This window comes from Melitaea cinxia, chromosome 15, assembly GCF_905220565.1.
Source record: "Melitaea cinxia chromosome 15, ilMelCinx1.1, whole genome shotgun sequence".
Lineage (NCBI taxonomy): Eukaryota > Metazoa > Arthropoda > Insecta > Lepidoptera > Nymphalidae > Melitaea > Melitaea cinxia.
The window spans coordinates 1,242,133-1,269,068 of record NC_059408.1 but is presented as its reverse complement, the minus strand read 5'-3'; the positions used below and the strand labels follow the sequence as shown (position 1 = coordinate 1,269,068).

The 26,936-nt window shown below is 35.3% G+C and overlaps 1 protein-coding gene across 1 annotated transcript; it reads left to right on the top strand.

The window, feature by feature from the left end:
- The first annotated feature begins 16,488 nt into the window (after positions 1-16,488).
- Positions 16,489-26,227, top strand: LOC123660721 (stress-activated protein kinase JNK). The gene is made up of 8 exons (XM_045595768.1): positions 16,489-16,517; positions 17,568-17,729; positions 20,744-20,873; positions 21,173-21,370; positions 22,417-22,551; positions 23,566-23,695; positions 25,191-25,474; positions 26,066-26,227. Exons 2-8 carry the CDS (start codon positions 17,581-17,583, stop codon positions 26,225-26,227), a joined length of 1,188 nt encoding a protein of 395 aa, XP_045451724.1. The 5' UTR covers positions 16,489-16,517; positions 17,568-17,580.
- The last annotated feature ends 709 nt before the right edge of the window (positions 26,228-26,936 follow it).

Sequence of the window (26,936 nt, the reverse complement as noted above, 5' to 3'; positions counted from 1 at the left end):
ACTTCTTTTACATTTAGAAAGTGGCTTTTGCCCAGCTGTGGGATGTTACAGACTGAATCATGAAATAATAACTAAATTAACTTAAAAATGACGCAAGGCTGTTAACTGCAACACGAAACTAGGTAGTTATTCTTGATGGTGTTTCTTGATAGAGAAATTAACCAACAACTAGACTAAAAGTGATTGATTAAGTTACACCTTTTATTCTACCTATAGAGTTCCCCTGTAGGAAAAAGCGCTTTAACTCAGTCTAAAGTCCTTGGCTCACTATTTAATAAAAAGAAAAACTTAAAATATATTTCGCATTTAAATAGCGATCAAGTAGTGCAGTGAATGGAACACATGAATAAATTTGGCAATTGTATATTTGATATTCGCTGATTCTGAGTCATATCGACTGTCTTTTAGCCGTTTACGTCTTAATGCTAAGTTTTTTCCTCAATGTGTCGGAAAATATTTGACGTGGAAACTATGAACGTAATTTGATACTATTCGGTAACATGTATAATTGTAATTTATAGTGTCTCAATAATGAAACCGACATTCATGCAACCTGCAAGTCCATGCAGGGCTTCACAATACCTCGGCAACACAGATACGCGGTCACAAGATAGCGTCGAGGATGGGCGGTGGAGAGAGATATCGGTCCGTAATATGACTGCGTTCGATCTATGATGCTTATTTTTATTGAAATGAATTTTTCTTCTTTAATATTCTTAAAGATTTATTACCATGACATTGTTTCTAAGTGAAGAGCATAATACGTAAATAGTATTATAGTCTTGTAGTATTTTTGTTCTATTATCGAAAACATATATTTCAATTTAGATATCATTGGTGATATTTAATAAAATTTTGTAGGAATACCATAAGAATTCGTATTTTAAATTTTTATATAACTTAATGGGTTTAACAGTTAGTTAATTATTTTGGAAACAAGAAAAATATAAGTGTAATTTTAGTTCACCTTATCGAAATACATTTTTTATTATTTTAAAAGCTGGCCAGTTCTTACCGTATTATCAACCTCTGTGTCTATACTTTACGCATAAGCATAGTTTTTTTTATCTTTGACTATTAAAACGATGAATCTTAAAGACAGTATTAGACCATTGTCTAAATCTACTTAAGAATCTTACTTAAAGAAGTATTTAACCAAAGTAACCTAGTTTTAAACTTAAGTAAAATGTATTCAGGTTTTCGAGACGGAAAATAATTGGTTTTTAATACAAATTATGAGACAGATTCCAAACGGTTTTAATTATTAATGCAGATCGCATTGCTTATATATACCTAGCAAACGTTGTTTTGCCATGTATGTTATTAACGCCCTTAATCCCCTCCCCCCTTATAACTTCGGGGTATGAAAAATAGATGTTGTTCGATTCTCAGATCTACCCAATATGCACACAAAATATCATGAGAATCGGTCAAGCCGTTTCGGAGGATTTTAACTACAAACACCGCGACACGAGAATTTTATATATTAGATGTATATATTAGTCAAGTATTAATGTTGAACGTAATTATTATGTTTTTTGAAATAATTTTATATATAAATCGAAATGATAAGATTACATCCGATTATTATAAACACACTAGCTGACCCCGCAAACGTTGTTTTGCCATATATGTTAGTAACTTCCTCAACCCGTTATAACTTAGGGGGATGAAAAATAGATGTTGGCCGATTCTCAGACCTACCCGATATGCCCACAAAATTTTATTAAAATCGGTCGAGCCGTTTCGGAGGAGTTCAATTTTTAACACCATGACACGAGAATTTTATATATTAGATTTAAATTACTTCTCGTAATATCAAAATAGAGAATTCAAAAACTTAACTTCTCATTACTATATCTAGAAACGATTTCATAATTCATCAATGGTTAATTTCACTAAAAATAATACAGTTCGCTACTTAAAAGTTTCCACCCATAAGAGTTATAATAAAATAATAGTAATCGTTATATACTGTCGTTACGTACTGTGTAGCTACGGTACTAAAGAATATAGCCACCGCCACTCTTCCCGTGCGTGTCGTAAGAGGCGACTAAGGGATAACAAGGTTCCACAACCACCTTGGAACTTAAGAAGCCGACCGATGGCGGGATAACCATCCAACTGCTGGCTTTGAAATACACAGGCCGAAGACGGGCAGCAGCGTCTTCGGTGCGACAAAGCCAGTACTGCGGACACCAACTCGCCTGCCCAGCGTGGTGACTATGGGCAAAACACATGAGTTCACGTTATTTTTGGCGTAAACTTGTGGAGGCCTATGTCCAGCAGTGGACTGTATAGGCTGTAATGATGATGATGATAATGATAAATCGTTATATTCTAGAAACTATTGTCTTAGACTCGAGTTTTATTTATTTCAGTAATGTACTTTAATTTTGTACGAAAATGTGTGACAATCTTGAAAATGTGTGACATGCACAAGTCTCATTACTTTTTCCCGTCAAATCGCTCGAAAACCACATACTAGAACTTCAAAGTTAAATCTAAAAATACCCTTCTGTACGTTCGAAAAGAACATTGGCTGGCAACCGCACCCTAAACACCATTTAAACACACCAACCCCATTGTTTACTGTGGCTTTCATTCAGGGCCGTATTGTCCCTAGTGGCGATGTAGCCTGCGTTGCAATCTGTTGTCAATAGATGGCGTTAAACAATATTGCTTGTTCTGAATCGCACTTGCAATTTACGTTTAGGTATAACTTTTAAATTAACCTTATGAAAAACAGATTTTTTCCTTTAGTAAAACGTATATAATAATTTACATTTATATAAAGTATCAGTTTTTTAAGGAAACATGAATTAATATCAGATTTTTTTTTCTAATTGTGGTATGTATTTTTTTCTAATTGTGTATCAGAGAAAATTTTAATTTATGAAAAAGTAATTTCGTTATAAACTTTTAGTCTATGTTTATTTTTTGTTTTTGATAAGTATGTATGTAAGTATATGTGTTTATGTAAGTGTATGTATTTATACTTATAAGTATATTACAGTTATTTAGCTATCTTTAACCGACTTCAAAAGAGGAGGAGGTTACTCAATTTGTATACACTCAATATATATATTATGTATCATCACATCATCATCATCATCACTGCAGCCTTTCGCAGTCCCCTACTGGACATAGGCCTCCCCACAAGTTCACGCCAAAGATGTCGCAAACTCATGTGTTTGTGTATTTTATGTATGTTCGGGAATAACTTCGTCGTATATGAACCGATTTTGATCATTCTTTTTTTGTTAAAAAGAAGATATCCCAAATGTATGTATTTTGATCATTCTTTTTTTGTTGAAAAGAAGATATCCCAAATGTAGTACCATGATAAGGAAACCGGGATCTGATGATGGAATCCTAGAGAAATAGAGAGAAACCTTCGAAAATCGTAGTGACGTCTAGTGCGTTTGTAATTTTTTTTGTCTACTTACGTTGTATTACTTGTCGATGTAATTGAAGTAGGTTTTTTTCGTTTGCGAGCAAACACAATTATCTTTTCGCTGTTTTTTCTTGCACTGTCTCCCGCGCTATATGACACTCTCATAATCATTGGTTGACTGAAAAAGATCTCTTCTAGAGATAAGTCCACCTTTGCCATCAACTTTACGTGTAATTTTCTATCTATTCTTTTTTTAGTGCAATAATGGTAGGTGTAGATGTTAGTAACAGATGTTATAAGATTTAAATACCTACCAAAAGGGAAACCACATAAATTGCCCCTAATGCTCACAATAGTATCCGGCCCTGGTTTCGTTTAGCCATTGCTTGTTAGACAGTTTCGTTCTCTCCCGACACACGGCTTATGTGTATAAATTGACGGCGAATTGTAAAAAAGTGTACCATTTTTTTTTTTGCAACTATTTTTTTGACTTGGTAATAAATCATTATCTTCAGACCAATCAGACTAATTTTAGTACTGTGTAGTTGAGACGTTGTGGCAAATTAATATTGACAGCTAAAAATTTGATCATCTGATGGATACAAAATCAAAATAAAAAATAAAAAAAACAATTTATTAAAATCGTGCCATCAAATATAAAATATTGACCTTTGTATAATCTATATATACATAGATACACTCGTTTGCATATATAATTAGGGCATCAGACGCTTATTCTCAATAAACTTTATAGCAGTAGGTACCTTGGGATCATTTTGTAATTAGCCAGAGTACTCTAATACATGTTCGCAATAAATATTTTAAAAGGTGCGGTAAGTAAGGCTACGCGAATTTTTTTTTTTTATGTTTTACGATTTTTTTTAAGATAGCTACTTAAGTTTTATTTTAAAAGTAAATATATTCATCCGCCTTTATTTTTTGTCTTTTTTATATAAGAAATGAACAGAAGTCTTACATTGATTAGCCGATGTATTCCTTAAACACATGGTTTTAAACTCAGTTAATACTTAAAGCTAACGAAAAGCCATATAAGAAAATATAACTTTTGAAAAAATTTACACGATATAACCAAACCGAAGTATCACAGTATGGTGAAATAAAGTTCATACTTTCTTCTTCATACAAAAAGGACCTTTTACTATTAAGTTTATAGGGTATTAAAAAATACTTCTATAAACTATATATTAATTATAAATTATACATCGATTTGTCTTACAACAACACATACACATACATACAACACAACATAACATAGAAAATAGCAAAGCGAGTGAAACAAGCTGAAGGTATCGTATCGATTACGGTATTAGCATTCAGAGATCGCCCTACGGTAAAGCGCGATGATAGCCGCCGGGACGCGAATAAATGATTACACTCCTACGCTCCTCTGCGCGCCTGGTACTTTGTTTTAAGTGTTTGATATAGGGGGGTAGGGAATAGGTACGATAAGTAAGACTTCCTGCTTCCCCTTGAGTAAATTTAGCTAATAATATCCCATGTTAACGCCAATTGTATTAAAAAAAATAACGCTATGTGATATACAATAAAAAAGTAAATAAATATACATTTACGAAATGCGAGAAGCATCTTAGACAGCCAAGTATTTGATTTATACTCGTATATTCTTTACTGTAATTTCTTTATATAACCTTCTTTGATAATTCTTAAATAAATAATTTGATGAATGGATTGAGAAAAATAAGAGTACATTTAAATATTTAGCATACATTAATTGACGTCGAACTAAAATATGTTCATCATCATTTCAGCTTAACACAGTCCACTGCTGGACATAGGCCTTCACAAGTTCACGCCAAAAATTGCGTGAACTCATGTGTTTTACCCATAGTCACCACGCTGCACGCTGGGCCTGGCTGGGTTGGTGACCGCAGGGCTGGCTTTGTCGCACCGAAGACGCTGCTGCCCATCTTCGGCCTGTGTATTTCAAAGCCAGCAGTTGGATGGTAATCCAGCCATCGGTCGGCTTTTTAAGTTCCAAGGTGGTGGTGGAACTGTGTTATCGCTTAGTCGCCTCTTACGACACCCACGGAAAGAGAGGGGGTGGCTATATTCTTTACTACTTTAGCCACACAGCTAAAGTATGTTATGATTTAATAACTAACGAAATAATTAATAGTTTTATAGGTAAACATTATTTTGCATAAAATTCAACATTATAATGTTGTAGTCGTAGCCACTGATGTATAAGTAAAATGTGTATTCAAATGTAATTAAATTAATTTATTTTTAAATATAAAAAAATAAATCGGTAATACAATCTAAAATAATCGTTTTTAGAATTTATATTAATCTATCATCACGCAAATCACATGCGAAATTAGATATTTTTGTATAGTTGTAATCTAAGAGAAAGAGGTCTAGAGGTCTACTTTAAATCCTGTATAGGTTTCACCATGGTGATTTGTCAACTAGAAGTTGGTCATTATTCTGTAAACAATTGTAGCAAAATCAAAACGAAGTTGTTTTACAAACTCATCTAACGTAGCTGAAACTGCGGGGGACAGTTCGTATAAATTTTATTAGAAGTTAAAAGGACCGTAACTTTAGTAAAACATCCTTTAAAATCCCTGTACTTAAAGGCTAACAAAACATTATAACACTAATGCTATGAAATAGGAATCTTGAAGACAAAGTTTAACTTTATGACCATTTTAGTACTCAGCGTCTAGTTTAAAACTTTTAAACACAATAAAATTTTTGAAGTCGGTTTATGGGAGTGATAGCATTCTTAAAACGAGTAGTTGTTTGATTTCCTGCTGATTCTTTACATATCAGTATCCGTTATTTTAATTTTAAATCTTAAAACAACCTCTTTTATTGAGATATCTTGATTAAAAGTAAAATTTTAGAAGTATTTAATGTTTCTAAGTTAATAATATGAATGAAAGAAAAACCTCTAATTTTTAAGTATGTGAAAATTAAATTTTCGTGCTTATACACTATTCAACAATAATATAAACTTTAGATTATTGTTAATTATATAAAAGTAACAACAATTAATTTAAACCGCGCCCATTTGCTAATTTTTAAATATATTGTTTTAACTTAGTAGCTTATTTACATTTTAACAATAAAATTAGTCAAATGTACGTAATATATATGTGTAGCTACGCAACACACGAATCGTACGCCATTCGCAAATACGAATAACCGGCAAAAGCCATGCGAAAATTGGTGAAACGTTGCCATTTTTTGATTCAACATAAAATCCCTAATCGAGATTGGACGCAATAATTCATGGTTTGACGTTCATCCTCGCGCCGAATCGAATCCCTTAAAATATTATTTTTCATTGCCATTTCACGGCTACGGCGTGGAATAAGATTTTAAGACTTGGCCCCATTCGTAACAATATTTACGAAGCTTTCGATTTTGGGGGAGAACGATTGTAAAGTTTGGAAATTCAGAAATATTAGAAATTGATAATCTAAATTTTGGACCATATTTGGGATCGTCTATCAAATGTCAAACCTTTAAAAAATATATCGATAGGTAAAGGGGGAAAATTTATGTTCTCAAATGGAAGATATAGATAATGTATCTTTTTTTGTAACTAGAACTTTTTATCATCTGTACTAATATTATAAAGAGGAATGATTTGTATTTTTGCATATATTTAAAATGGACAAACTCAAAGACTACTGGACCGATTTTAAAAATTTCTTTCATCAGGAAAATGCTACGATATCACTGAGCGACGTAGGCTATATTTTAACGGTAGAAAACGAAACATCCAAAAGCGTATAATCCTCGCAAGTGTGGCCGCGAGCAAAAAGCTTGTTGAAAATAAAAAACGGGGAACAATTTGCCATTCATCTATTTCTAGATTTATAAAATCGAAAAAATAAACTCAACAGCGGGAATTATCTCAGAGATAACTAAGTCTCCAGTGATCGTTAAATTTTAATTCACGTCCGACATTGTAACCGAGCCAGCTGAATCAGGTTAAAGCTCACATTTAACATCATTTAGCATTCATTTCCCTAGGCCTCCGACAAACTATTAACGAACTTTATTAACACGCTGATTACACGGATTGTGCTTACATTTTTTACATCCATAATTAAGGGCTAGCGACGTTTGACTGACTGAGTAACACATATCCTGAAAACTTAGGAACAGGAAGTGGACTAACCCCTTAGTTTACTCCAAGTTTTTAAGAAAACGAAGTATATAAATATAGTAAAGATAGTAAAGTGTTTCCCGAACGATACAATCTGGGTGCCTTCAAGACTAGAGTGAATAGGCTGTTATTAGGCAGGCATGCTCCACCTTCGACCGCATCGTCCCTTAACATCAGGTGAGATTGTGGTCAAATGCCTGCCATAAAAAAAAAAGTATAGTCTTTGCACTGTAAATATACTGTAGCTTTATAAGCCTACTAGATTAAATTTTCTTCTTTTTCTCTTGTTAAGGAAATTGATAGAACTGTAGTCCCCTAAGCTGCCCATTTATAGATTTACGTGTGTGAAATTTTTCTTAAAGGGTGTACAATTTTGATTTCACTTCATTTCATGCACTTGGTTCAGTATATTTTGAACAAGAAATTTTCACTTTTTTTATTTAACTTAAATTATGTAATTGTATCAAATTGTATGTGTACAAATATTTCTTTTCGGTTAGGCTGTCTATCCTGTGGGTCTCCCCACCGTGCCTCGGAGAGCACGTTAAGTTGTCGGTCTCGGTTATTATCACATACACCTGATAGCGATCGTTACTCATAGTAGGGAATATATCCGCCAACCCGCATTGGAGCAGCGTGGTGGATTAAGCTCTGATCCTTCTCCTACATGGGGAAAGAGGCCTATGCCCAGTAGTGGGATATTACAGGCTGAAGCGAGTAGAGTATATATCCGCCAATCCGCAGTAAAGCTGTCTGTGGATTAAGCTCCAATCCTTCTCAGAAATCAAAAAGAGGCCTATGGCCTACAATGGGATGTTACACGTTGAATTGTATCTAATTGCTATCGGGAATTTAACGATTAACAAACTATATTGATATTTTATTTATGTAGTTTATACTCTATCAAAGTTATATTTTTAATAACATTTCAAAGTTAGCGTTAAGGATTTGAATGTAAGGGATCCATACTCCTACAGATCTTAGAGATAAACTTTGGCATCTTACATTGAAACAAAATTTCTAAAAATGCTACGTAAAATAATATATAATGAGAGTTATATTTGCTTTGAATTATAATTCTGTCTTAAAGATCTTGGACGTTGTATTCATTTGAATTCGATGCTATCACAGCTAATCGCTCCCTGGGGACACGTCTAGACTTGCCACGTAGACTCGATTCAGCTATCTGATTTTCGATCTATGATTTTCATTTCACACCATCCTATTTATAAGGGATAATTGGAACCTTCTGACGTTATTTAGGAATAAACATACATACTACATTTAAACTTTTGCATTTATAGTAATCTGGATATAGGTATATAAATTATAATTAATCTCTAAAAGTGCTGCTGAGCGCCAAACTCGAGGATGGCTGGACCGATCTAGCATTTTTTTTTTTTTTTTGTTATTTCTAACGTTTGGTTCAAAGTTCTTACAGGGAAAAAAATTAAGAAAATTGTTCGTGAAATTGTAAAGTTTAACAGATTATTGCTGGTGAATACATGATGAGAGCGTTACGAAAAGTTTGATCGGACAAGGTGAACAGAGTGCCTAGTGCGAGTTTTATTCACAGAAACATGACAGAAACGCGTTTATACGTAAAGATTATTTTGCATGGGAATTTCAACAGTGCAGCCTAGACGATTAAGAATAGTATACGATACAATCGATACAGAGCCATCTAGCGGCAAACGCGAGAACTAGGTTGAAATCCCGAATTTCCCATACAAAATGAAGTTAAAGTTTATGCCCGTTATTGCGAGACGGATTAAACCAAACTCGCAGGGGCGATCAGAGGTAGAGAGACAGATATTAAGTTAGTGAAGATAGAAAGAGAAGAGAAGAAAGAGAGAGTTACGTTTCGTAAGTTTTACTTCAGTCGTGTGGTCTAAAGCACACTCGATTTTTTAAACGTCTAATAATTCACAAGACGGGAAAATACCTGTCAGATCAGCAAATATTATGATTTAAAACGGCATAATTTTACAATTAATATATGTTGTATATAAAAATTTAAAAGAAAACTTGTTCAAAATCCTTTTTGTCCTATAACACATAAAAGGGATTATAGGAGTTTTAAGTCTTTGTTTTGTCGTCTCTGATGTACGCCGTTAAATGCTAATGTATGCAAATTTACAAGAATTTAGTTAGTTAATGTTCACTACCTAACTAAACACATACAGTACATGTAAAATAATTGTGGTTGACTATAGCAGGGTATCTACATCTTAAATCTAGAGCAGAGAGATTGGGAATGTACCTCAACCTTGTAGATGTTCACAGCCAAACAATATTGCTCTAAATTTGTATTTGGTTCCTGTGGTCATTAAAGTAAAAAGTGATGAGGTTTTTTCTGTATTGACAACGAAAGTAGGGTCGGCAACGCAGATCCTGGTGTTGCTGGCATCCACATAATACGATAACTACCTACCATTAGGCGAACTGTACTTTCGTCTGCCATTTGGCATACAAACAATTGTGAAGTCTTCAATTGAAAATTTAAAAATATCATTCGTTTCTATGAATTTACTTATTATTTATTTATTCAAGGGTTCATAAGGGGCTTAGAATTAAACAATCATAGAAAACAATAATATAATGTCACATTGTTATTGCCTTTAAATACACCCACTCGATTTTCATTTTAATGACATCCAATTAGTTTGCCAATAACGCTTGAAATTATCAGTATTGTACTGTGATTATGTAATACATTGTTTTTTTAATGCATGTTTTTAATTAAAGCAGCTCGTTAGTGTGACGGAAATATTTTTTTATGAAAAATTCTTTCATAATCATTCATAATATTATCTACCTCGGAAGTCGACAGCCGCTTGACACATAAACGAAACGAAGAGCTCTCGAAAATGTTTTTTTTTTCTTTTTTTAATTTTTAATTGGCTTCATGAAAAAAAATTATACTACTTTGCACAATAAAACCTATTTTGTTGGCTCTTTACTAATAATACTGCATGTCGTATCTGACAATGATGTCAATAATCAATGGATTATCGCTGAGCCCAAATTATAGAGCCTGTTTCAGCGGTTGCTGATAAGGTGATTTGGCGTATAACGATGTCCAACTGATGAAATCTTAGGATTTGGTTGTTTTTGTTACGATCAACATCCATTTTATCTATCAAATATTTTTATTCGTAACCTGTGAATTCAAAAGCTGTAGTTTATTTGTAAAAGTGTTTAAAATCATTTAAACAATTCTTATAAGCATGTTTTAACATTTTAATATTACTATCTGTACCACGGCGTTTCACGTGCATTTATTTGAAAAAGAAAACTTAAATATTATACTATACTCGTATAGCCCTTAGTCTTCCTCGATAAATGGTCTATCAAGCACAAAAAGAATTTTACAATAATAGAAGTAGGCAGGCAGTTCTTCCGATTAGCGCGTTTAACAAATTTTTTATCTTTCATTAGTAAAAATAAGCTGCTAATCTTTTAAAAATCCTATAAAATATTTTCTTTACCTTCCTTCCTTAGACTTGTGCTCAGTATATGTTTTTAATTTTTCAAAACAACAATTTAATTCTTCCAAATCGTAAGGATTGATAAAGCCAGTGCCATAAAAATAATTTCTTAAGTGGAACCTACTTTTTGAAAAGGACTGCTCTTAAGGCTAATTCTTGTTCGCATACAACCTGTCAAAGGAGAAATGCACTACAGGCTTCAGCTCTGGTTAAATGTAGACTTCTCAGTGTTAATATTACTATGCACTTTCGTACTTGTAATGCAGAAGTCACTGCATATGCTTTTTAGCCTGCAACGTCCCACTCGTGGGAAGAGGTCCCTGTCGTTATGTAGTAGAAATTGAATTGATGTTATATTGGAGTCTAATTAGCGGATTAGGAACAGTCGCAATGCAAAAGATTAACAAAACAACCAACATTAAACAGAGAATTTAAAAAGTACTAAAAATTCACAAAAACGATTTTAAATCGAGGTTACCAAATGCATACACAACTTTTTACCATTTAAAGCCGCTGCAATGGCTAAAAATATCCATCCGTCGCTTGAAACGAAATCCGCGAAGGTTATTTGTAAACATTCAGATGCATTCATAATTTATCTGTATTCATACGTTCAAAGTTTCGCATTCATTTTATCTGTATTTATTGTGACTTTTCATACTTGTTTTTTGACTTTGAAGAGGGATTAAATATAATGACGTATTCAGTTTGTAACGTTAGGGCCTTTTTATACTCCACTAGGATGATAAACTAATGGTGAAATGTACGGTTGGCCTGATCACAAGCGCTGACCCTACTCCCGATCCTCCTGGAGACCTTGCTCATCACAGCAACGTAACACTATTTAACAGCGTTAGCTGTGATCTTCTGTAAGGTTGAGGTACTTCCCCGGTCGTGCTGCTCCAGATTTTATCATACTTCCTGTAGTTCCTTATCTCTATGTCCTGTTACTAGTTACAGTTGCTACCCAAACATAATAGTTTAATTCTTTGCTGTATTATTAATTACGCTCGAGGCTAAATCTTTATTCTTTCTCTATATAATTTATTATCTATATGTATAATGTAAAACCACTTTGATGAGATGATCAAAATTAACTAAATCGAAGAATACTAATAAAACCCATACCACGGTAAACATCTATATGGCCAATACAAATGTTTGTAATGTGCGGGGATCGAACCCGCAACCGCCAGCAAAACAGACACAAACCAGTGCTGTTACCATTGCGCCAAAAAACGAGAATGTAATAAACCAATGATTTAATAGTTTCCCACTGAGCTATTACGATTGTACATCAACAATTGGACCAGGTTACGTGCCGTCAAATCTAATTATGTATTGAAAGTAAAAAGACGAAATGCCTTTCACGACAGCGGATAGGTATATGATTTGCGTAACTTCTGTATCATATTATATCTATATCACCATACACAAAATAATATTCTTTGACTGTGCCATGTAACGCCTATATATCGCCATCTTATAATTAACTAGCCGACCCGTGCCCACTTCGTTAGGCATTAATTATTATTATATTAACCAAATGACATACTTTAAAGAACAAATTTTATAGCACTTAAATAAATAATATGTTGCTCCCGTGTATTTATTATTTTAAAATACAGAACCAAATAACATACTTTAAAAAACAAATTTTATAGCACTTAAATAAATAATATGTTGCTCCAACGCCATCTATCAAAAATCAAGAAAACGTTGTCGATAGACTAAATTAATAACGTCGAAAGACTAATAAATTGTTTTCTAATAGCGATAGATGGCGCTAGTTTATTTACACTTTTCATATTATATTTTAATTGTTTTCTTATTTACTGAATTTTTTGTTCAATTACAATAAAATATAGCCTATGTCACTCCTAAATAGTGTAGTTTTCTGTTAGTGAGTGAATTTTCATGATCGGATCAGTATTTGCGAAGATTACCCCCTACATACAAACAAAGTTATAAACTTTACCTCTTTATAATATTAGTATAGATTTCGTGTATGTATGTCTACTATCTTATCGTGTATGTATGTGTACAACTTCAATAGTTTCAATTGTCGTGAAGCATATTATTCTCATCACGTACGAACTGAAGCTCACGGAGCCGCAGATCAGTTGTCTCCAATCCGCGGTTTGGTTCGTGAAATTGTTGCTTCGTGCCTTTCTGCTACTTGAGAAATTAATACCTTTATTCCCAAAAAGTCTTACCATTCACGTATTAAAACATTTAACATGCCGTTCATTGATCCCACGACAAATGAATAACTTTTATCGTTCATAACGTTGAAACTACCATCTAGACATATAATAAAACAGACAATAAGCGTGAAGGATATCCAAGGAAAAGGAGATCCATTGTGCGAATTACACGAACTAGGGCGAAATATTATCCCGGTTCTGACAATTGTTGTCATTGTAAGACAATTTCCAGGCCATCAAAAGAAAAGAAACTACCATCGCTCAGATTTAGTTTCAAAAAAACTGCTACTATGTTAAAACTATTGGTACGAGATCCCACTGCAAATTAGTTCATGCATCGAGGTTTTGTTGTATTTTATGTATATTTATGATTAGGAGAATATATAACGACCAGGTTGCCGATCTAAATGTGAATTAATGTTAATTGATTTTTGTTAAAAAATTTCGTTCACTTCTGTTAAATCACAACTCCCGTTGTGCACTTGGCCGCACCTCTTCGCAGCCAGATGTAAACAGGTACGATTTCGATACGTTTATACGTACATAACGGACATTTATTATTCACATATCAAATGAAAGCTATATTTTTTCTATTTATCATTATATCGATGGCTCCTAAGTATACTGAGTCAACTAACAACTTTTGATAATTTAATTTTTTAAGATATTAATAACATTTCCTTGATTTCCTATCTACCTATGTAAGAAAAAAATAAAGTTATTAAAAGTAGAGTTGACTCAGTATACTTAGGAGCCATCGATATATTGCGGCTTAATTAAACCTGGCCGCAAATAAAAAATGGCTACAATATATCATTAGAATAGAAAAGGAAATTTCGCCCCTATTTATGAAGTTATAATACCTCAGGTGGGAAATGGGGTGTTCACGAAACGAGAAGACCCCGGTTCAAATCCTCATTTCTCCGCACCGATTATTTTTTCCCCTTTTCTTTCTAATTGCACTCGTGTTTCTTTATCGAAATAACCAGTTCATATTTTATTATTATCATGTCGGTAAGATCGAAAAATAATATTCATATTTCAATGGTAAGTATTTAATTTGTTTTAAATAAAATTTCCAAAAGACACGATTTATCACCAAAAAAAAAAAAATCGAGCTAAGCACCGGTCATCCAAGTACTAAATATATTATTTTATTGAGTTTTATTTCAGTCACGAATAATGTGAATCGATATTATATTATAATACTCCAAAACTAATACGTCTATTCCTAATCTTATATATATACAATTATGAATCTCAGCCAACGTGTTGTTAAATGCAAATAGATTCTGGTGTGAGTTTGTATGTTAATACAATCCTGTTTTGAATTCAATGTTCGCTATCGACCTGTGATATCGTCTTCTCTACGATGATATGTTTGCATGAACCATTTCATATCTGTTGATGATATTTTCATTTAGATGTTAAATGGGTTGTGGAATTGTGAACAGTGTGAGCGTTCAGTTTCAATTCTTAGATTGAATCAGACTTGATTTTTTTTTAGCTATTTACACTTTTGATATGTGAAAACTTTTTAGAAATCTTTCTTGGTAGACAAAACGAATCAATTGTGTTAGACTTTTACTTCAGTCTTCTAAATGATTAATCCTAATACGTCATGCATTCGATATACACTCATAAAGATTTTCTTTTAAATCATAATTATACAGAGTTATATTTTATTTACTTTCCATTGACATTAGTTTCGACTTTCCTACGATTTTGTTATATGTATAGATATTGTATTCAGTTCTGTTTTTTTTTTTCAGTTCAGCTTATTGCAGTCCACTACTATGTATAGTCAATAAAAAATTTTACCATTGGATACAATTAATTTATATGATTTAAAATTTATAAAATTAAATGTGTACATATTTGGCTTTACCTACTGTAGTCTCACGCTACCTATATGGTAGCACACATATATATTAAAATGCACAATTTTTGTTATTGCTCGCCTACTGCATGTTGCTACCGGAAAAGCAGAACTCTCGTTTCGCTATGTCGAAGTCACATATCATGCGTTGCTTAGGGTTACATATTTACAGTAATTTTCAACATAAATCCAGTTTGGTGTAGGCCAAAACATAATATGCTTGGTACAACCCAATTTATCTCAAAACTAGTTTTCCCTGAGATCGTATCGATAAAATATCAATACAATTAGTATTGCAGATATTCAAGAACCAATAACAGAAACATTACATTTGAAAGAAAGATTAAATACCATAATTGTATCTCATTATATCGGTAAGAGCCTCCGGCGGCAGAAGATTGCCACTTGGAGATGCAAATTAGCAATTTAAACGCAAACCGAAGTAATAAATTACTGTATAAACATTTCTTGATGTTGTTTTTTTTATACAACTAGTTCGGGAAAAAATCTTACGGCGCACCAATGGTAAGGGGTTATCATAGCCTATAGACGCCTGCAACACCAGAAGCATTGCAAGGGTATTGCCAATTCTAACCTCAATCCTCCCAGGAGCTGTGATCATCTTATTTACAATAGGACGAAAATACTGCCTGAAAACAGTATTATTTAGCTCTGATCTTCTGTAAGGTCGAGGTACTTCCTTAGTTAGGCTGGTACAGATTATGCGCAGAACATTAGCCGAACGTATTGAACGTGCTTTTTACAATACGAACTACGATAGAACGAAAGAATGATATTTCCGTACTTTATGAGCAAAATTATAAAATTATATGTTCAGTACAAGAATCAAGAAAGCGTTAGTTATTCGAATTTCATTGATTAATATTTTTTGTTCATTGTTTACCTTTAACAGTTCAAACATTATTTCAATATTTTTTCAAAGATAAGTTCTATTCAGTACTTCGAAACTCAATAGAAACGATGAAATAAAATTATTCTAATCTCTCGGTTGTCTGAGCAATAAAGATAATGCAGAATTTAGTTTGAATGAATAATAGAATAAAATTTTCCATCAAATATTATTGAACGAGAACAAAAATTACCATTATAGTACAGATAAAATATTTTTAATTGGAAGCTTAATTCCAAATTAATCGAGAATATTCTTAGAAAACGTAAATGTTATTTTAAGCGAATGGAAGTTTATTAAAGCATTATTTAAATTTCAAATTCCAATTAACAACATTTTTTTTTTCTTTTTTTACAGATAATAATCCCAACGAAGTATCAGTCTACGAATTTCGTGTGATAGACTCACAAACCAAAGAGGCGCGCTTTATGGAGACCGGCGCTTCATCTCTACGGATAATTTATTAAAGTAAGCCTCTCGGATCGAAGTATTTTTATCGCGTATTTCACTAAAGATAATAAAGAACCACCGTAATTATTTCTTCCGATATCGAATCTTGATTCTCGGTCAAGGATGACGCCGAGTACCCTTAATCCAACACCAATTTTGATCGTGCTTAGAGTGGATTAAAATGGCCATTCTGACGCACCTTTGTCGTAAATTTCTTTGCCAAATTTGACGCGAAATCGTAAACGTGCTACTGCTGTTACGAATTAGTACGTCGCTCTTAATTTTATCTATAACTAGCGACCCGCCCCGGCTTCGCACGGCTATCAGAGTTCCTTTATTATATTATAGATCTATTATACATATAAACCTTCCTCTGGGATCATTCTATTTACTAAAAAAACCGCATCAAAATCCGGTGCGTAGTAAAGATCTAAGCATTCAGACAGCGGGACGCGAATTTGTTTTACACAATGTAATGATTGTCATTAGAAAACTGGTTTAAGTGATAGTTTTGCTACTGTAACGAAACTATAATTGCTCTATATGCGTAAAGCGACTGGAAGGCATTCTTCGAGAGGCAGATTAGATAGATACAAAAGGCTATTCCTGATATTTGAGAATATTATTGTTGGGTAACATTTATGAGTTGCTTGTCACGATTCTTGATTCAGGCACATACATCTCACTGCTGGACTCAGACCTTTTTGTTCACGTAGGAGAAGGATCAGAGCTTAATCCACCACGCCGCTCCAATGCGAGTTGGCGGATATATTCCCTTCTATGAGTAACGATCGCTATCAGGTAAACATGATAACAACTGGGACCGACGTCTTGAAGTGCTCTTCGAGTTACGGTGAGAAGACTCATAAGGACTGCCCAACCAGACCACACATAAATTTTTGTATAAACACAAAATATCCACTCCGAGCGTTGAACCCGCGACCGCCGGTGTTAGGCACACGCACCAGTACACAAGTTCGTTCGTGCTACTTATAATTATTAATACTTCTTAATAAGTATTATCGCATTATGTCGTGACATGATATATTATTTACTCATCACGAACAGCTAGGGGTGGTCCATGCCCCACGCGGCGCCAGCTACCGCCATGTCGGCCCCGCCGCGCCACCCACACTTCTACACAGTCGAGGTCGGCGACACACGTTTCACAATCCTAAAACGTTACCAGAACCTCAAGCCTATCGGATCCGGAGCACAGGGCATAGTATGGTAAGTAAATTAGTACATCAGTAACCCAATATTTACCCAACTTGCTATAGATAAATATCCCTCCTGTCTTAAAGTGAACAATTGTGTTTGCTCGCAAACTAAAAAAACCGACTTCAATGACATCGACAAGTAATACAACGTAAATAGACGAAAACAATTAACAAACGCACTAGTCGTCACAACGATTTTCGAAGGCTTTCCTCGATTACTCTGGGATTCCATCATCAGATCCTGGTTTCCTTATCATGGTACCACACATGGGATATCTTATTTCCAACAAAAAAAGAATTATCAAAATCTGTTCATAAACGTCGAAGTTATCCCCGAACATACATTTAACTGAGGTAGGGCACAGCAGGAATTTCCTGCTCAAAATATGGAGCAGCCCGGCTGGGGTAGTACCTCGACCTTACAGAAGATCACAGCAAAATAATACTGTTTTCAAGCAGTATTGTGTTCGTGTTGGTGAGTAAGGTGACCAGAGCTCCTGGGGGGATTGGGGATTGGGTCGGCAACGCGCTTGCGATGCTTCTGGTGTTGCAGGCGTCTATAAGCTACGGTAATCGCTTACGTGAGTCGTAAGCTTGTTTGCCGACCTAGTGACATAAAAAAAAAATATGTATATATACCGTATGTACAATATACGAGTATATACGGTCGAATTGAGTAACCTTCTCCTTTTTTGAAGTCGATTAAAAATACAATTGCGTTCTTGTATAGTGTTTTACCTTTTAAATTATTTAGTATTTTAATATACAATTCTAGTTTTGAATATTCAAAGCCTTGTTTAATAATGTTACGTAAGTGAAGAGCTATTTATATTTATGCATGTGTAGACATACAAACACACTTAATATTCTAAATACCATCGCATGATCTCTGAGACTTTGACTTATCAAAACATAAACCTTCCAATTACGTTTTCTATACTTAAGCCAGCTAAAGTTATTTAATATAAATTGTCTTTCAGAATCTAGAACTTAACTTCAACCTCGTGATACGATCTGTTTTATAAATTACTTTTTCTTTTAATTAATTTTATGTTTGTTACAATTGTAATATGTACATGTATATCTGTGTTTGTCGAAATTATTCTTTGCACATGTACTAAGCACGCCATCATTTATCTGCATGCACATATCTGCACTGTTCTTGTAGTTTTATATAAAACATTTTAATGATCGTTCAATGTTTTGCTTCCCTTCATTGCGCAATGTAATTCTACATTTAGCACAACTATTGGAACTTATTTACGACTCCTAAACTGTAACCATCGTTTCTTACGAAAGCATGCCCTAAAAGAACAGATTTAAACAATATGGAATCGTCCATTTTTTTCTTATACAAGGAAATTCTTCTATCGATATTTTCAGTTACAATACAAAATGCTTATGAGGTACGCAAATAATAATGTAACAGAGAAAAGGATCGTCAAGCAGCAAACATCGCCCGTCAGCCGACCGGGCTGTCCATATAAAGTGTATTTCTATTTATAGCTGATCCAGTAGTAACGTTAGCTGAAGTAGAAATGGTTCAGTTTTACTCAGTCACACTCGGTGACACGGTGTTCACGATACCGACGCGGTACACCGAGCTCGTCCGCCGTGGCGAGGGCGCTCAGGGCATGGTGTGGTAAGCGACGCATTTGGAAAATGCTTCAGCTGCATTGTTTCCACTCATCCCGCTTTGGTTTTGAACACTAATTATCTCTTAATGTCTAGATGATTTCGGGGCTACATTTTGGGGTGACGTTTGGAAGCAATTTGTAAGGGTACAAGTCTTGTTTACAGGAATATCTTCAATTTTGAGACAGTGGCATCGGCAATAGCTATAATTTTTATATTATAGTAATATCTTATTAAAAATACGTGAAATTTTTGTAACGAAATAAGGAAAACTGCTATCAGATGAATGAATTTGAATCTCGTTTTGTCTATTTGGACACATGCAGCTTTTGATTCTGGTTGGAATTTTTATTTCAATTAATCAGTCAATCTTGGTATATGTATTATCACGAGCTTAAATAAGATGGAATGATCACTATGGTCATTGCCAAGTTCAACTAAATGCCTGCGTTAATGGTATAACGACATTTCAAAACATATTTGGAAAATACATCATGTCTTCGGGGTCAGATAGAAATAGATATGTCCTTTCAATACGTAATGAAAAATAATTAAGAGACATCTAGGATCGAGAGGACGCAAATTAACAATTAACATCATCATGATCGCCATAATCATTCTAGTCCATTATAACATCTATACTTAACTAATGGGCGCTAATTTATCATTTTAAGCTTCTTTCTACCCTCAAGAATTGTTAAACCCGTTTTTCATTTAGCAATAAAGACCTTTATCCTCTTATTGTCCTCTTTATTTAATTAACTCAAATTACTAAATATTTGGCTGTGAGATACAATGAATAGTATGGTTCTTAAATGTTATTTCTGTATCAATAAGTTGTGGAGTGACTCTTATACTTGAAAAGGAGGAAAGCTCATCTTTTAATGAACTGTATTTGGTTGTTTTTGGGTTTAAAATATTGCTACTTAAAATAATTTTGTTCTATTTGTTAAAATTAATTGTATAATTTCTGAAAATAGACTTAGTCGATGTTCCACTTATCAAACAATCTAAACGTAACGGTTTAATTTTATTCAAATAATAAGCAATATTTTTCCTTTTTACATAACTCAAAATTAATATCGTTGTAAGTCCCCTGGATAATTTTTCAATTAAATTAATTGTCCCGCGTGACATCGATGTAGCAACTCGAACTAATTAGGCAAAATATATCCAAAGTATTATAATAATGTAAAAAAAAACATATAGCTACTTAAAAATGTATGCATGGCTTTTTAATTTAACGTTTTTTTGTATCGAAATATGTATATATTTTTTGTTTTATATTTATTGTAACTAACGAAAGATTTCAGAGAGTTGGTGTCGACGGAAAGTGATCAAAATCCATTGCTGGTTTTATAGACGAATTGATGATTTTTTTCTTTTCAGCGCGGCTTATGACACAGTGACACAGCAAAATGTCGCGATCAAGAAGCTTTCGAGACCCTTCCAGAACGTAACGCACGCGAAACGCGCCTACCGCGAGTTCAAACTTATGAAACTCGTCAACCATAAAAATGTGAGTTTGGAAACCCTTTTCAAAACATTTAATTAATCTAAGCAACATACAAAATGCTTGATTTATTATGCTAAACTAAATTTTATGTTAAAATGTAATCACTATTTCCCTGATAACCTATCACCTAATTATCTTCTTTTACGACAATAATCAGCAAAATTATATAATCTTCAGCCTAACTTAAATGTTGCAAGTTTTGCTTTTTAATTCCTGTGTAATAGCGTAAGGTGTTGGAGATAGAGTCACCAGTCAGAAGACAAAATAGAAATACTGCTATAAATAATGACAAACTATTTCAGATAATTGGTCTTTTGAACGCATTCACGCCACAGAAGAGTCTAGAAGAGTTCCAGGACGTATATTTGGTGATGGAGCTAATGGACGCTAATTTATGCCAAGTGATTCAGATGGACCTGGATCACGAACGTATGAGCTACCTGCTCTATCAGATGCTTTGCGGTATCAAGCATCTCCATCTTGCTGGAATCATACATCGGGTATCTAATTTTGTACTAAAAGACAGTTTATATATTATTTTAAAAAGGATAACTGCGGAGTTTCTTGCCGATTCTTCTCTGCAGAATCTACATTCCGAATCGGTGGTAGCTTCACTTTTACAAGAATGATAATTTATTTTTAAAGTTTTAATTTGTAAAATGACGATTCGTAAGTGCTCTTGGAGATTTGAATAAAGCTATTTTTGATTTTGATTTTGGGTAAGTTTTTAAACGAAATATTCTTAATGGGAGGGGGGCACACAAGTGGATGAAATGTAACTGCTCGTAGTCATCTGCAACATTAACGGAATTGCGTTGCCAACTTAAGGAAAAACCGCGTAAACTCCAAGCTCTTGAAAACCTCCAAAATTTTTAATTCATTAAAGAAATTATGCATTGAGAATTGTTCTGTGTCAATTGAATTTCTACACAAAGTTCAGATGACAAGTAATGAAGCTGAATTTAAAAAAATCTCCTTTACAGAATGTATTTTAAAATATATAATATAATCCGAGATAATAAAGGCAAAAGGAAAATATTAAAATAACTTTGAATAAGTAAATGAAGGGATGTCAAACTTTATATTATTCGAACAGCGCTTGAATGCTGCTCGATAAAGTGACTTCGTTCTTGTTTTACTTCGGTGAATTGAAGTTGGTGTTGTTAGCTGATTGTAGTTTTTTACAATTCTATATGGATGAATAGATATCAAATGATCTATTTATGTACTACTATCAATACTACATTATCAGTTCTTAAGTAAACGTTTCAATAGTTTTTGTTCTTTATACTTATTGTCAATTAAGCCCCAAATCCAGATAATTTTGATTTTTATGGTTTTTATCATATCATCTAAATCTAATCTTTGCCTTTGAGTAACATTTTTTTGGTGGTACCCGCTTATGGCATAATGGTCATACTGATTTTTGTCGGGGTCTGGGCGTTTGTAACTTGTGTACTGGGTGTGCTTCCAAACTCCTTACGCAGGGAATCGAGGCGTTTATTTAATTAAGTGTATATATAAAAGTGTAAACTTTGCGTTTTAGGACCTAAAGCCGTCCAACATAGTAGTGAAGAGCGACTGCACGCTCAAGATCTTGGACTTCGGTTTGGCGCGTACGGCCGGGACCACCTTCATGATGACCCCCTACGTCGTCACCAGATATTACCGAGCGCCCGAGGTAATGGATATTATCTACTAAAGTTACTTTGTTACATTGTCGAAAGTTTTAAAATTGATTTTTTTTATACGACTAAGTCGGCAAACAAGCGTGCAGACTACCTGATCGTAAACGATTACCGTAACCTATAGACGCCTGCAACACCAAGCGCAACGCAAGCGCGTTACCAACCCTACCCCCAATTCCCCCACTAGCTCCCTACCTTACTCACCAAACAGTATTATTTTGCTGTGATCTTCTGTAAGGTTGAGGAACTTCTCCAGTCGGGCTGTTCCAGGTTTCGAGCAGGATATGAACTGCTGTAACCTCAATTAAAATTAAATAAATCTGCATATTCATAAACATGAAGTTAGATTATTTGTAAATTACATTCCGTGTTTGTAATCGAATATTTTTCGTTGTTATTGTTCTTTTTGGCTATAAAAAGTGGCTTGGAATTACTTCTTATAATATCTGCACTATGTTTGGTAATGCTATGGACACGGAAAGCACGGGAAAGGGATACATGGAAAGGTTTGGGAGAGGCCTACGCCGCAGAGGCGACTATTACTAATATTAATTAAGTTATATTATAAATATGTATAGGAATAAATTGTATAGCTTCAATATATAGGTTAGGTTAGGTTAATATATATTCATACATACATATGTTTGTACTAACAATAATTGTAATTTATTAGTAGTAGAAATAAAGGCTATTTTTATTTTTTATTTTATTTTATTTATGTTTGGTAAACACTTATCCGTCCTTAACTCTCGGTTGCGGGTTCGATCCTCGCTCACGACAGACATTTGTATTGGCCATATAGATGTTTGTCGTGGTCTGGGCGTTTGTGCTCGTGTATTGTGCATGATTCCGGACTCCCGATACAAGATTAAATCCTACTGGGGGCCGTTGAGTTTGAACCGTTTATTTATTTCTTAATGAGAAAAAATGCTTAAAATACAAATATATATATATATATATATATATATATATATATATATTGTTTATATATTTTTTGATATATTCAGGTGATCCTCGGTATGGGTTACACGGAAAATGTGGATATCTGGTCAGTAGGATGTATCATGGGGGAGATGATTCGTGGCGGTGTACTGTTTCCGGGAACTGATCACATCGATCAGTGGAACAAAATTATAGGTAAGTCAGTTTTATATTTACTACATTAAATTTAAAGAAATCACTCGATCTAATTTTTTGTGCAACACATTGCAATGCTCTAGAGCATTTAAGTGGTTAAGAGTTGGATAAAATTTATATTATTTGATATTAACTTTTCTGAGACTAATTTCAAATTATAAATGACTGTGACAGAAGAATAATAATATTTTATCGAGGTTTTGCGCTATTGCGATTATTCAAATTCCGCCTTAGAAATGTTCATAGCGTTCCCCGCTGGACATTACTATTGTATTTTTGGACCTGTATAGAATATTATTTTACTTTGGTCATTTCAAAGTGTCATCGGTTAAATGGTTCAGTTAGTTTCCTAAATTAGTAAATACCATCCGTCTATCCCAGTGTTTCCCAAAGTGGGCGATAACGCCCCCTTGTGGGTGCTGCAGTACTAAAGGGGGGCGGGGGTAGATACCTAGAAAAAAATGATGGCGTTGTGTAGAGGCTTGGGGGTGATTTTTCATTTAATCTATAAGGACTCTTGACTACAACTTGTGAACATCAACTAATATTCATTAAAAGATTGTTCAAAGGGGGCACTATAAAATAATTTATTCTCTTAGTGGGTAGTAGACAAAATAAGTTTGGGAACCCCTGGTCTATCCTCATAAATTGTGTTATTTGTAATATTTCTATTATTATTAACCGTTCTGGTGTAACAGCTGTTCCGGTGTAGTGGTGCGAGTAGTCGCCTAAAACGCCGACGGCTTGCGGGCACCAATCCCGCTCGAGATGGATATTTGTATTTGTACAAATATTCCTTTCCGGTTTGGATGTCTGTCCTTGTAGATTAACCCACCGTGCCTCGTAGAGCACGTTGAGCTGCCGGTCCTGGTCGTTATCATAAATAACTCGCAGTGTATTAGGCTTTGGTCTTTCTCTTACGTGGAGAGAGAGTCTGCAAGTTTTTTTTTATATCACTAGTTCGGCAAACAAGCGTACAGCTCACCTGATGGTAAGAGATTACCGTAGCTTATAGACGCGTGCAACACCAGAAGCGTTGCAAGCGCGTCGCCGACCCAATCCCCAATCCCCCAGGAGCTCTGGTCACCTTGTTCACCGACAGGAACACAACACTGCTCGGAAACAGTGTTACGTAGCCGCGATTGCAAGCGCAGCAGACTTTTTTTTTTAATCACTGAACTATCACTTAACTGAGGTAGGGCACAGCAGGAATTCCCTGCTCAAAATATGGAGCAGCCCGACTGGGGTAATACCTCGACCTTACAGAAGATCACAGCAAAATAATACTGTTTTCAAACAGTATTGTGTTCCTGTTGGTAAGGTAACCAGAGCTCCTGGGGGATTGGAGATGGGGTCGGCAACGTGCTCGCGATGCTCCTGGTGTTGCAGGCGTCTATAAGCTACGGTAATCTCTTACCATCAGGCGAGCCGTACGCTTGTTTGCCGACCTAGTGATATAAAAAAAAAAATGACTGAGCCGAGCGTCCGCCCGCAGAGCAGCTGGGCACGCCGTCGGCCGCCTTCATGGCGCGCCTGCAGCCCACGGTGCGCAACTACGTGGAGAACCGGCCGCGCTACGCCGGCTACAGCTTCGAGCGCCTGTTCCCCGACATCCTGTTCCCGTCCGACTCCAGCGAGCACAACCGCCTCAAGGCGTCGCAGGCGCGCGACCTGCTGTCGCGCATGCTGGTCATCGACCCCGAGCGCCGCATCTCCGTGGACGAGGCGCTGCTGCACCCCTACATCAACGTGTGGTACGACGAGGGCGAGGTCAACGCGGTGAGTGGCCTCTGCACTGCTATACTGCGAGCCGCTTTATCTTTCGTATTTAGGGTTCCGTACCGAAAAGGGTAAAAACGCTGTCTGTCCATCCGTCCGTCAATTTCACAAATTATGTATTTCTGTCGTATAGAGGCAACAGACAAAACAAATACTAAAAATAAAATATAATTAAAAATTAAGGGTGACTCCCATACAACAAACGCGATTTTTGAACTATTTTTTACTCGATATCAATAAATGATAACAGGTAGATACTTGAAATATTCACAAAATACTTAATTGTATATTTAATAATAAAATTATAATAATAAAAAAAAATATCAGGAGTTCTCATACAACTAAAGTGATTTTTGCCGCTTTTTGCCCGATATTAAAATCAGCACTAGGTAAACGCTTAAAATATTCACAAAATATTTAATTTTATTTAACAATTAAATATTTTACAGAACATTTGTTTATTCAATGGTACGGAACCCTTAGTGTGCGAGTCCGACTCGCACGTGGCCGATTTTTTATTATCGTTTTCAAATATTTTTTAAATACCAATGTGAAGCGCAACCTAACCAACGCAACAACCTCTGCCCGCAGCCGGCGCCGGCGTCGTACGACCACTCGGTGGACGAGCGCGAGCACACGGTGGAGCAGTGGAAGCAGCTCATCTACCAGGAGGTGGTGGAGTACGCCGCGCCGCCGCCCGCCGCGCACCACCAGCCGCCGCCCGACCACGCGCAGCCCGCGCTCACCACATAGGTGCGCTCCCACATAGCTGCACTCACCATATAGCTGCACTCACCACATAGGTGCGCTCACCACATAGCTGCACTCACCATATAGCTGCACTCACCACATAGGTGCGCTCCCACATAGCTGCACTCACCATATAGCTGCACTCACCACATAGGTGCGCTCACCACATAGCTGCACTCACCATATAGCTGCACTCACCACATAGGTGCGCTCACCACATAGCTGTACTCACCACATAGGTCCACTCACCACATAGGTGCGCTCACAACATAGGTGCACTCACCACATAGGTGCGCTCCCACCTCGCCACAGGTGCACTCACCACATAGGTGTGCTCACAACATAGCTGCACTCACCACATAGGTGCACACCCCACCACGCCACATAGGTACACTTAAACGGGATACTCCCAGTCACCACGTTTAAATATTGACGTATTTCGATGTTGTTTTAACTCAAAATTAATTACAGGTATCAGCCGAGCTGACCGCCGACATCTAATGACGGGCGTAGCGCGCGTCTACGTCCGGCTACGTTTGCGCTACGCGTGGCTACGACGTAGCGCCGGCGGCGGACGGGCTGTGATGGATTCCAATCGATATGTTAATAATAAACTGATGTATATATTTATTGCGGTTCATGTGCAATAGTTCGGACGAGCTCGAGACGGGGTCTCGGCTACAACAATAATAATGTAAGCAGTGTAACACGT

Coding starts and splice junctions, on each gene's coding strand:
- LOC123660721 (XM_045595768.1), top strand. CDS start 17,581: ATGCCCCACGCGGCGCCAGCTACCGCCATGTCGGCCCCGCCGCGCCAC. Junction 21,371..22,416: donor TTGCTGGAATCATACATCGG/GTATCTAATTTT, acceptor TTTGCGTTTTAG/GACCTAAAGCCGTCCAACAT. Junction 25,475..26,065: donor ACGAGGGCGAGGTCAACGCG/GTGAGTGGCCTC, acceptor CTCTGCCCGCAG/CCGGCGCCGGCGTCGTACGA.